Source organism: Capra hircus, chromosome 4 (assembly GCF_001704415.2).
Source record: "Capra hircus breed San Clemente chromosome 4, ASM170441v1, whole genome shotgun sequence".
Classification (NCBI taxonomy): Eukaryota; Metazoa; Chordata; class Mammalia; order Artiodactyla; family Bovidae; genus Capra; species Capra hircus.
The window spans coordinates 98,432,577-98,444,580 of record NC_030811.1 but is presented as its reverse complement, the minus strand read 5'-3'; the positions used below and the strand labels follow the sequence as shown (position 1 = coordinate 98,444,580).

At 33.7% G+C, this 12,004-nt stretch overlaps 1 protein-coding gene across 3 annotated transcripts in view; it reads right to left on the bottom strand.

Moving 5' to 3' along the window:
- The window catches only part of ETV1 (ETS variant 1), a 97,423-nt gene continuing 90,925 nt past the window's right edge, over positions 5,507 to 12,004 (bottom strand). For all 3 annotated transcript variants that reach the window (XM_013963162.2, XM_013963163.2, XM_013963164.2), the window contains one exon: positions 5,507 to 8,246. In XM_013963162.2, the coding sequence (XP_013818616.1) occupies positions 8,025 to 8,246 (222 nt within the window). In that variant the 3' untranslated portion in view covers positions 5,507 to 8,024. The remainder of the gene's footprint in view (positions 8,247 to 12,004) is intronic.

Below are 12,004 nucleotides of genomic sequence, written 5' to 3'. Positions count from 1 at the left end.
GGGAAGCCTGGTGTGCTGCTGTCCCTGCAGTCACAAAGAGTCAGACAAGACTTAACCACTGAATAACCATAACGACAAAGGAGGAAACCAGCTGATTTTATGTGTGCATGTGTGTTCAGTTGAGTCTGACTCTTTGTGACCCCATGGGCTGTAGCCATGGGATTCTCCCAGCAAGAATACTGGAGTGGGGTGCCATTTCCTCCTCCAGGGATTGAACCTGTGTCTTCTGCGCTGGCAGGTGGATTCTTTAACACTGAGCCACCGGGGAAGCCCAACTGATTTGATAGCAATGTTTAATATCAATTTGTAGAAGATTCATAGTTGGTAATTTTGAGGGATTAAATCAACATATTTCCCAACAAAGAACAAATTGAAATGAACAACTCAAAATCTGTTCTAATGAATGAATATTCACTCAATGAATAAATCAGCAAGGCAAGCTCTTCAGGAAACAAAAATCAACTAACAAATTTGGAATGTTATCACATTTGGGCCTGATATTATATATCTGAGAAAAAATGAATAATAGAATCTTATCTCTTCAGATGCTGTCCTTTCAATAATATAAACCAAAATTTACTCCATAAGTGAATGATTCTAAACAAGTCATCTTGTGATTAAGTACCATATTTCAGAGGACAAGTTAAGAAAGGAATCTATGAGATTTGAAAAGTCACAGAAAAATATTCAATTTCCATTTTAATTTAGCAAGTTCTTAGTGTTTATACTAAAAATATTATGAAGGATGGTGGCATGGTGCCCAATGTATTGTTTTAGTCTGATTTTACATTAATAAAATACATTTTTATTAAATCTATCATGTTTCTGTTTGGGATTTTTTTCCTTAAAAATTGTTATCTGAAACTATTACTGTATTAAAGAGTTTAAGTGCAACTTTTGTATCTTTGTGTTTTTATGATGTTAATCAGATCTGTCCATTCAAACTAAAGAAACTTGAGTGCAACCTGTCAGTTCTGTTTGATGTGGTTTGTTTTAAAATGCTGGGCTGTTTTACTTGTTAATATAGAGATAAATTACTGAGTTATTTTCAAACATTTAGTAAACTCAGTATCTAAGTGAACTTTTTTCCCCTGCAATCATAGAAAATTTGTAGACATAGTATTTTTTATTGGAATATATTTATTTACAATGTTGTATTAGTTTCTGCTCTACAGCAAAGTGAATCAGCTGGGTGTATACATTTATCCCCTCTTCATTCCATCTTCTTTATCAATTCCTCTGTTGATGGACATTTAGGTTGCTTCCATGTCCTGGCTACTAGAAATAGTCTTTATACATAAATTTTTTTTCTTTAATAATTAAACCACAGTATGAAATCAAGGCCAACATATTAATAAAAGAACTATAACATGTAAATTATTAGAAAGCATAAGATTGCATTTTTACATTTTTAACAATGTATTTCCTATAGTTTTTTAAAATGTTTCAGGAATAAAATAATCTAAATGGATTGGAAATACTAGTGGTGATGATTGCACAACACTGTGAATGCAATTAATATCACTGAAGTGGATACTCAAAATGGTCAATTTTATGTTACATATATTTTACTATAACTTTTTTAAATGGGAAAAGTTAAAAGAATTTTTAAATTTTAAAATATTTTCAAGTATAAAGTAAAATATTTCTTGAGAATTAGATAGTACTTTTCAGTTTAAACTGTAATACCACATGTACTACCTTATTTTCTCCACATTTTTTTGATGCCATATTTTTCTTCTTTCAATTAAATTCACATAACATTTTCTACAGGACAAATAGTTTCATGGGCTGGTCATAAAATTTAAACACACATAAGATGTCATAGGCCCCTCTGAAACAATAAGATAGTTTTTAAAAATTCAGATTTCTTTGAAAAAACGGTTGCTGTGATTTCAGTTCTACGTTCTATTTAATTTTTTTAATTGTGTTATATTGATTTACTTTATTTTGTTTTTATTGGAGTCTAGGGCTTCTGTGGTGCCTCAGATGGTAAAGAATCAGCCTGCAATGCAGGAGACCCGAGTTTGATCCCTGGGTTGGAAAGATCCCCTGGAGAAGGGAATGGCTACTCACTCCAGTATTCATGCCTGAAGAATTCCATGGACAGAGGAACTTGGCAGGGGTGTCCATGGGGTCACAAAGAGTCAGACAGGACTAAGCGATTAACACTTTCATTTCTTATAGTTGCTTTACAGTGTTATGCTAGTTTCTATTGTACAGCTAAGCAAGTCAGCCATACCTATACAGATATCCCCTGCTTCTTGGCTTTCCTTTCTGTTTAGTCCACCGTGGAGCAATGAGTAGAGTTCCCTGCGCTATACAGTAGGTTCTCATTAGTTATCTATTTTATGCATAGTATCGTGTATGTTACAGTCTCAAGCTCCCAATTCATTCCACTCATTTGTTGCTTCTTCTGAATCACATGACTCCAAATCACATGACTTTTACCATGCTTTAAAAGTTTTCTGGGAAATTTGTTACTTTCAGAAGTTATGTCTAACAGCATTAGTTATGGGGGCAGTGTTTACAACATTATGAAGAAGTTGACCTGTCTCTTTTGGAATCATTAAGCTGTATCCTTCTCCAGTGGAAAAACCAAAGTGATACTTCAATCATTTTGATTTCTAAATGCTTAAAGACTCAAAAAAAATTCATGTTTCGATATTGCTATTGTTTAAGTAGTACTTGACTTCTTTTTCAGATTTTCTATGACTAATGAAAAATGTTTTATGAAATACATTTTAAATAAACCTGTTTCAGCAAAATGTGAATCATTGTTACATACGTTTTTGTTATTTAACGTTTAAATCAAGAAAGTAGCTAGGTTAAACGATTACAGAAGAAAGAAGGGTTTATAAACTTGCCTGTGATCACTTGCCTTGTCTTAACGCAAAGACTCTGGTTTTGTCATTAGCCTCAGCTTCTCAGACAAAGCCAATGTCATGAAAGCTGTAACATGTGTCATGCATGTATGCTGGTTGGCACATGAGAGTCACTGAAATAATTTAGATAGCTCCTTTTCGGGAATTTCTTCCTGATATAGTTGAACAGATTAAGAGAAAAAAATGCATTTAAAGAGATAGAACACAGTACCAGAAAAAGATTTACCAGGTGTCCTAGGACCTAAGGGCTTCTCTGGTCTCCGCCTGCAATGCAAGAGATGCAGGAGAATCTGCTTCAATCCCTGGGTCGGGAAGATCCCCTGCAGAAGGAAATAACAACCCGCTCCAGTATTCTTGCCTGGGAAACTCCATTGACTGAGGAGCCTGACGGGCTATAGTCCATGGGGTTGCAAAGAGTTGGACAGAACTGAAGCCACAGAATTCCAGTGTCGTGGCCATAAATTAAATGATTAAAATGATTCAAAAGTAAGTCAAACATGTAGATGATATTTATCAGTTTTACATATGCCACCTTCCAGAGTGATCACGATAGTGCAATATTTTCAGTTTCTGGGCTTTTATTTTGGACTTAAAATTTGAGCACATTTATTTGCTATAATCACATAAATTTCATAGAATGTTTTCTCAAGCTGTACGTGTAATTTTAATACACCCAAGTGAATTAAAATTTTCTTCTCCATAGAAACATGATTTTAGAATAGAACTAAATAAGAATATTGGAGTCTATATGCAAAAACAGAAAACAATCCTATTTTACATGGGTTTATAAATCATAGCTATTTTATATGTACTTTTAATAGAACATTCTAAAATCATCAAATTTTTTTTTTGCTATACAGGCATCCACTACCCTGTTCAAATTCTCCTTTTCTTAAACTATATTTTTCTATAAACTGGGTTTTTAAAATAAATACATTTTTCTAAAGTAATCTCACATTAAAGGAAAAAAAAAATCAGCTAAGTCCTACAAGTACTAGTTAAGTTCTGAATAAATTGAACCAAATTCCTCAGTATCATGTCCAACACTGGTGTCTTAGGAAAACTTAGTTTTTATGCAATTCTTATCACAATTGCTTAATATGTTCATTCGCCTTTTTAAACTTCCTTTTATTATTTTTAACCTTTTCTCTTACAATTCTGTTTTTCCCCTTCCTCATATCAAACTGCAACTGGCAAATATCACTTATTTCTTATTTTCAAATTCAAGTTTTTCTCTTTTAAGATACCAAGAAACATTCAAGTGGTCTTCCTTTCTGTAATGTTTTGTCATTATAAGCTCTGAAAATGCTGCCTGATAAGGACATGCATTTTAGAAACATCTATGATCTGGCCAAAGGCTATACACCAGGTAAATAGATTTTCTTCCTTGTCAAATAAACATTAGTTGACTCATATTTTAGAATTGGCCTTTTGAGTAATAGATATATTCTACATATTATTCTTTCTTAAACAGTAATTACTTGTAAATGTTGATTGTACAGTAATAACTCATAATCTCACCAAAAGAAGTTTATATTAAAAAATATGATCTGGCTTAGGCAATCTAATTCATTCTGCTATGACTCGGTAATTATCACTTTTTAATTTTTCTTTCTCATTACATAATGTTTACACAAGAGGGGATTAAATAATCTAAAAGCTCTATGTGATTACCGGACACTTCAGTAGAGTAGGTGAACTTTAACCTAAGATGTTCTCATTATCTTTTATGGAGAGTATAGTGAGACACTCTCAATGGTAAAAAGAAAAACAATGATCTTTAGTAATTTCTAATCCTAGATCCATCAATAAAACATTTTTGTCCATATGTTGTCAATCAGTATTTTTAATACACCATGTCTTCTTCTGTGTAGTAAAGTGAATAACAGCCACCTTTTTCCCCTCATATCCCTTATCTGGCCCCTGATCCCTGTGAATAACTTACCTGGCAAAAGGGATTTGAAAAATGTGATTAAGTTAAAGATCTTGAGATAGGGAGATTACCCTGGGTTGTCTGGGTGGACCTTAAATGTAATCACAGGTGTCCTTACAAGAGATAGGCTGAGGGAGATTTGACTATAGCAGAGGAGAAAGAAGTGTCACCACAAAAGCAGAAACTGGAGTGACAAAGCCAGGAGACAGAAATGACAACAGGGTGGCGTTGTCCCCTGAATCTTTCTATAGCCCCATTAGACTCACTGTGGACTTCTGATCTCTAGAACGATAAGAGGATAAATCTGGGTTGCTTTGAGTAATTAAATTTGTGGCAATTTGTTATGACATCAACATGAAACTGATAAAATCTGTAAAAAAGGAGCTTCAAGTATATGACCTTCAAGATCTTTTTATAATTTGAGGAAACTGCTCTGCACTGTCAGCTGTGTGAATTTTTATTTTTATGCATTTTTATACGCATAACTTAAGGGAAGTCACTTTTCATTACTTATTGGAGAGGTACCATTCTTTATTGTAATTGGCCCCTTGAGTATTGGCATCGAGAGGCAGCAAACATGAAGGAAGATATTTCTTTAGTTTCTTTTACCAAGTGGAAGGAAAATGTTACATTATTGATTTCTATGTTTGAATAGCCAATTCAATTAGAAATTCAAAACACAAGAATCTTGCAGAAATCAGCTGCCAGATTTATTAATCTATCTGAAAATAAAAATACAACCAAATAAAAAGTAGAATAAGAACAGAACTTAAAAAAAAACCCTTTAGATACATTTCCCAAAAGAGTTTATAATGCCATGTTTTGAACCCTTCTGTGTTGGAAATATACTTAATGTTGGCCAATTACTTATTCAGTGAGTTACTACCATAAACAGCAAAATATATAATTTGTCCTTAAATACTATATAATCAATACCAATTCTTCCTTGATTCTTTAAAATAGCTCATAGTCTGATTCTTTTTCACTATCAAACTAGAATTTTTAAAAGAATAAAAGAAAATGAGAGAAAAAAGAAAAAGTATTCTCAATATAATTTACTTGGATCATATTTTAAAGACCCACTTTCAATTTCTCCAAATGTGTCAATTCTCTTTCCAATAAAATTTTAGCTGAATATTTCAAAATCCATTTTTATTCTAAGTACTGTAAATGGCCACATGAGGACAGTGGGTGGGGGGGAATTCTGATTTTTAAGGCATATTTGTTAACCCATAATGGGCCTAATGATATATAATGTAAATGTAGAACAACCATTGAAATCACAGGTTACATAGATATGTTGAAATTAGAATTTTTTTGGTAGGAATAAATGTGAGTAGTATAGGTTATGTTATGTGGGTTTCCCAATAACTGTTGAGTTTAGAGACATGAACTATGATCAATGTCACATTGGAAAATGGGCAGCCAGCAGATGATCTTTCAACAATTTTTCCTGTGTTCGTTATGAAAATCTTTTGTAAGTTGATTTTGGCTTTGTGTTTAGCATTTGAAAAAAAAAAAAAACATTTTGGTATTGACTCTCTAAAATTTTTTTCCTCTGAGATAGTGAACAAAATTTATGTTTTTTGCTTGAATCATTTTAGCAACCTAATCAGAGATACTATAACACCACTTACTTATGGTTTTGTCAAGGTAAACAGAACATACCCTGCTTTCTCTGTTTCCTCCAAATGCAAAACAAAACCAAAACAAAAACCTTTGAAACTTTAAATCTTTAAATCTTCTTTCAAACAATCCAATCACATTTACACAAGTGTCCAAAACAAGACGATGGATAATATCAGTGCCAGCACTCTGTCATACAGCAACTTCCTCATATTCTTTAACAGTTTGTAAATAATTTTCCATTTCACCAAAAGTTTCCACAATTTCCCTTAGCAAGCTGAAGCTTACTCTTCATTTTGTCAATGTGCATAAAAGCTGCTTATAGCATAGCATGGCAGAAGCTATTTTTTAAGCAATAAATGGTTTGAGTCATCTATTTTGTCCTGAAATGCTATCTGTAGTTAACTGCATTGCTTATAAATGGTCATAGTAAATTCAGCATGAAAGAGAATATTACAGAAAAGACAGCAGCAGAAGCATTAGCATTATCTAATATTTATATATGTTATCAACATAACACAGCAGTAAAAGGTTTAAATGCATATCAATGGGTACCATGTCTAAAAATTACTATAGTACCTATTTAGTGTATTGGATATTTTTTTTAAGAAGTGCTTGCTGTATCTAGAACAGCATATTATGTGATTTAGTACAGTTAATTCTTATTGATTAAATAATGTTTTTATGTACTGAAGGAAGTGAATGGAGACAGATATTTTTTGCTTCATTGCGATCCCAGATTTAACATTTAAATGAAGATCTCAAAAGACCATGAAAAATATCATGTAACTGAAATGGGTTTCAAAATATTTAAAGGACAGTATTATTTGTATCTAAATAGCAAGGTGGCACCAAATACTTATACTGCTACTGGCCTGTGACTCAGTTTGGAGCCAGAGTCCAAAATTGTGCCCCTCATTTACAGTCTTGGTGATACTCAGCTTCAGAGAGAATACCCATTGTATGGTTTTCCTCTGTGAGTCATATATAAAGCAAAACAAAACAAAAAAACAGTAAATGCAGTCTCTAAATAACTTTTTACAAGAGGTGCAAAAACAGTCATTTCTAACAATTAAACTGCCTTTTACAGTAGTTTTTTTTTTTCTTTTTTTGTACACCTTGCGGAGACACAGAAATGATAGGGAAAAATGCCCAAGGCAGATAGTCTCCAAGTGGATATTTACACAATGTGAATTAACTGTACCATAGATACCCAGAGGAAATGAACATTTTCTAGGTTGTTATGAAATCAAATCAACATGATATAGCTTCATCATACTTAAAACTTGTAGGACCCCATCCCAAGCCTAAGTAAAAAGTAATACCCCAAGCCCCCCTCCCATTCACCCATTATCTTCCTGTTACACAGAATAAATGTTTAGGTTACCCCCACCCACCCTCAAATAAAGTGCGCAGTCCATTGCAGACCATCGGATAATGCAACAGGAAAGCCCCTTGTTGTGTATTATTATTTAAAAATAAAATACAAATGACAAAAATCAAATATTGAAGAGAATTCAGAAATTCTCTTCATCTTGCAAAAGAGCAGAAGCGCGAGGAGGCCCTTGACTGTCACTGTGTTAATACACGTAGCCTTCGTTATAGGGGTGGGGGTTGCAGCAGCCCCCTTCCGGCATGTAGGCCATGCTCTCGTCAAAGTGGGACAGAGGCACCGTGTCCTCTTCATTGATGTGACGTTCCATGTCTGTCTTCAGCAGTGGGCGCTGATTATCCGGAAAGGCCATGGAGAAGAGGGCTTCTGGATCACACACAAATTTGTAGACATATCTCTCTCCAGCCACCTGAGGGAAACATGGAAGAAAAAGCCCATCCTTATGTGGGATGTCGGGATGGTACCTAAACTTAGAGTAGTGAGCGTTTTGCAAGAGATACAAATATCCAATCATTATATTTTACACTGGAAGCTAACACAAGGTTGTTACGTCAATTACACCTCAATTAAAACACACACACAAAAAACACAACCTCATCTTCACCATTCCCAAATGGGGAATGCAGGGAGAGAAATGAACAAAACATGGTTTAATGCTCCAGAAAGGATGGATAACAAAAGAAAAGGCAATCGAGTATTAACAGATACAGATAGGAAAAAAAAAATTCCTCACTTTGTGGAATAAATTACAGTCGAGGGAGGGAAATGCAAAATGCTGACCTTGAGTGATAATTGCATTCATTTTAGATAAAACTAGAAACTAAGCAGTTTGTTGTTTTAATATAAATGTAAACTTACATTATTATTTGGGGAAAAAAAAATCAATGATTTCATCCAGGCATCTCACATTAAATTATTTTCCCCTCTGTTTGAAAAGGTAATAGCTTTTGTACTTATAAAATAACAAGACCTTTAAAATGTAGTGTTTCCCTCTTAACATTATATTTCTGAAATTGTAGAAAAGCTAAACTTTCAAACCTTAAAAGAAAAAAAAAAGCATTGTGTTTCTAATAAGACTAGACTAGCGCTTCACTGATTCGCGGGGTGAACTATTCTTTTTCTTTCCTTTAATTTTTTTCTTTTGCACTGTATATTCTCATCTGAAAAAAGAAAGATGCATAGCCTTATTTAAATGAAGGATGGATCAACAGGGCAGTATTATCCTGGGTACATCACTTTTAAAAATGAAAGCAAGATGCCTTAGACAGACGTTAAGGAGGTGTATATAGTGTCAAATTGAATTAAGAGGTGTAAAAAAAGTGGAAGGAATTTAAAATATACAATACATAGGGAGGAAATGAGAAAAAGAAATGTGACAGCTGCCTGAAATAAAGGAGAAGTAGCCTAATTTGTAGGAAATGACACGTCCCAAACTTAAATTTTGAAGAGTAATGCTTCTCTAGGAAATTATAAACAATTGAACGAAAAAAATACAGCCCTCCCCCGCTGCCATTAATAGACAATGCTGAGTTTCTCAAAACCCCAGAGGGTTGGGGGTAGGGGGTGGGAGTGGATGAATACAGTTCTTTGTATTAAGTTTGATGCTAACTTTTTGTGTATATGTTGAGTTCGGTAATTTTAGAGAAGTGAAAATTACTCAACACCTCTACTAGTCGCTTTGTACCATGCGGGAATGGTGAATTCATGGTTTATAAACTATCTGTGCATGTTTGTGGGAAAAAAACTACCAAAGAGCAAGCACTGTTGTTCTAGACTCAGATTTAGAATGTTTTTTGCCCTGGATTTTTTTTTTTTCCCCTGTAAATGAAACCAATTTAGAGAATTCAAGATAATTCAAATACTGTGAATATTCTTAGGCTTGAAAACAGCCAACACTTAGGTTTTGGACAAGTTTCTTAAACCGCTCTCAGTTCCCTTCCCCCCCCCCTTTTTTTTTTTTTTTTTGATGAAATGGAGGCAGGGATGGCTTCTTGGAAAGCCTGTTGCAAGACTGAGATGGAAGTTTCTAGCACAGGGCATGCAAACAGAGGAGTCTGGAATAAGTTTATTCACTTTAGCCCTTTATAAAAAGGAAATTAAGTTCATAAAGGTGAAATGGTGAAACTGCCATAAAAGTAAAAATAGGCCCTATCAAAAACAAAGCTCAACAATACTAAATCCCAGTTTTCACGTTATTCCTTTGTTCAAAGTATTTTGAGAAAAAAATGAAGTAATTGGCCAGCATATCTCAGAGCATTTAATAACTGGCTTTGTTTTGTTTGTGGCCACTGAGAAGGAGGCATTTGCTTTGCTTTAGACTACTGGAATGTATAACCTGTTGCTATTGGTTATAATTATAAATTATTTACTAAATCATTGTGGGGAATTAAAATGTATGATATGCAATCAGCATTATAAAATCTCTTAAGCACCCTGCCTTGATACACTGTTTTACTTTTTCTTTCAGTAAACATGTTTAGAGCTACTACTCTATTTATTGGATTATGTTAAATGCCACGAGTTTAGAACAAGGACTGATAAACAACCAAGGAACATAATGAATCCTCTTATTAGTAATACAATTACAATATGGATATTATACATTGAGTATATATAAATAGTAATGCTTAGGTAAAACATTAATTTTGCAAGAGAGATGAATCAGAATTAAACAAGGAGGTTATCTTTTGAACTGTGCTTTGAAAGGCTAGCTATTTAAATTATGTGTTAACTCTTACAACTTCAAAAATAGTACAGTAATATTGGAGGAAAACTTGAAATTACAGATTAAGCCAAAAGAAATAATAATTTGATTATATCATCAGAAATAACCAATACTTATATGTCTATAAATACTTTTATTTAGGCACTTCTAAATTTTGAAGTAAAAGCATATACATGTATCATCTATAATGTATAATAATCATTACTTCACCATTTCTTCCTTCATCACTACTGAAATAATCAGGGTTTCTTTCATGTTTTGATACACTTTGGTTGTATTTTTTAATTTTTTCACTTAATATTCTTTGACGTACACTACACATACACAGAGTTTTAAGTTCATATACAAGCATCAGCAGATAAACATTTTCCCCTACACATTAAAATATCTAATTCTATCTCATATGTTTTTTAAAGGACTGCACAGTTTTCCTCTCAATGATTACATTAGGACTTACTTATCCATTATGTTATCAGGGAGAAAATGAAGCAATGAGAAAGCCACAGGTGTATCAGAGGGTAGCAAGCAGACTGGCTCAACACGTGTAATGAGGAGTAAATATGTTATGTCTGCAAAAACTGTCAAACGTCTTAATTGTCGTGCTAGTTATAAGTACACTTCAACTTTTGCATTTTCACCTTTAAATGACCTATTCTTCCTTATATCATATGTGATACCCCAAAAGGCCTGTTAAGTACACATTTCGCTATCCTTTATTGGCTGATAAATAGTTGCTAACAGTTTATCTTGGCAATTACAGCCTAATAGGGAAAATTTGAGGAGCCACATTTTTCTCTATATGCCAACATCTATGCTATCATTTGATCATTTGAAAGCATCTTGCCTTATTATTTTCTTAAAATAAGAGGTATACAAATGGGATGTGTGATAACTGGATAAATAAATGGGAATATGGTACTAATGATATCAGTAATAAGCATAAGTTTGAATACCTTTGAGAATATCTAAGACCAGACATAACATCCTGCAGATACCCTTTTAAACACTGTGTAAAAGTTGAGGTATGATTAGATATTTTGAGATACTTTTTAGCTTTCTGTGACTGCTCCCTTTAGTAAGGGGCTTACTAGTCAAGATATACCAGCTATATATGTCTTGGCTTCAAGGTGCAAGATTTATTCACAGATACCATCTGCTGAAGACTTTCACTGCACCAGGTACAAGGCAAGTGTCTCAAGTATATTATTTCATTTAACGATCACAGCAGCTTCATGAGGAAAGAATATTGCTTCTTACTAGCAGAAGAATCTGTTCAAAAACAGTAATGTGACACGATGCTAACCTGCAAACCAAAGTCATGACTGCCTTTGCTACTGCTGTGTAACACTGCTCAGGGGGCCTGCAGAGGACCTACTGCGCCAGATTACTTGCTATGCCTGACTACGAAGACGGTGATGAAAACTGAAAGAATGGTATGTATC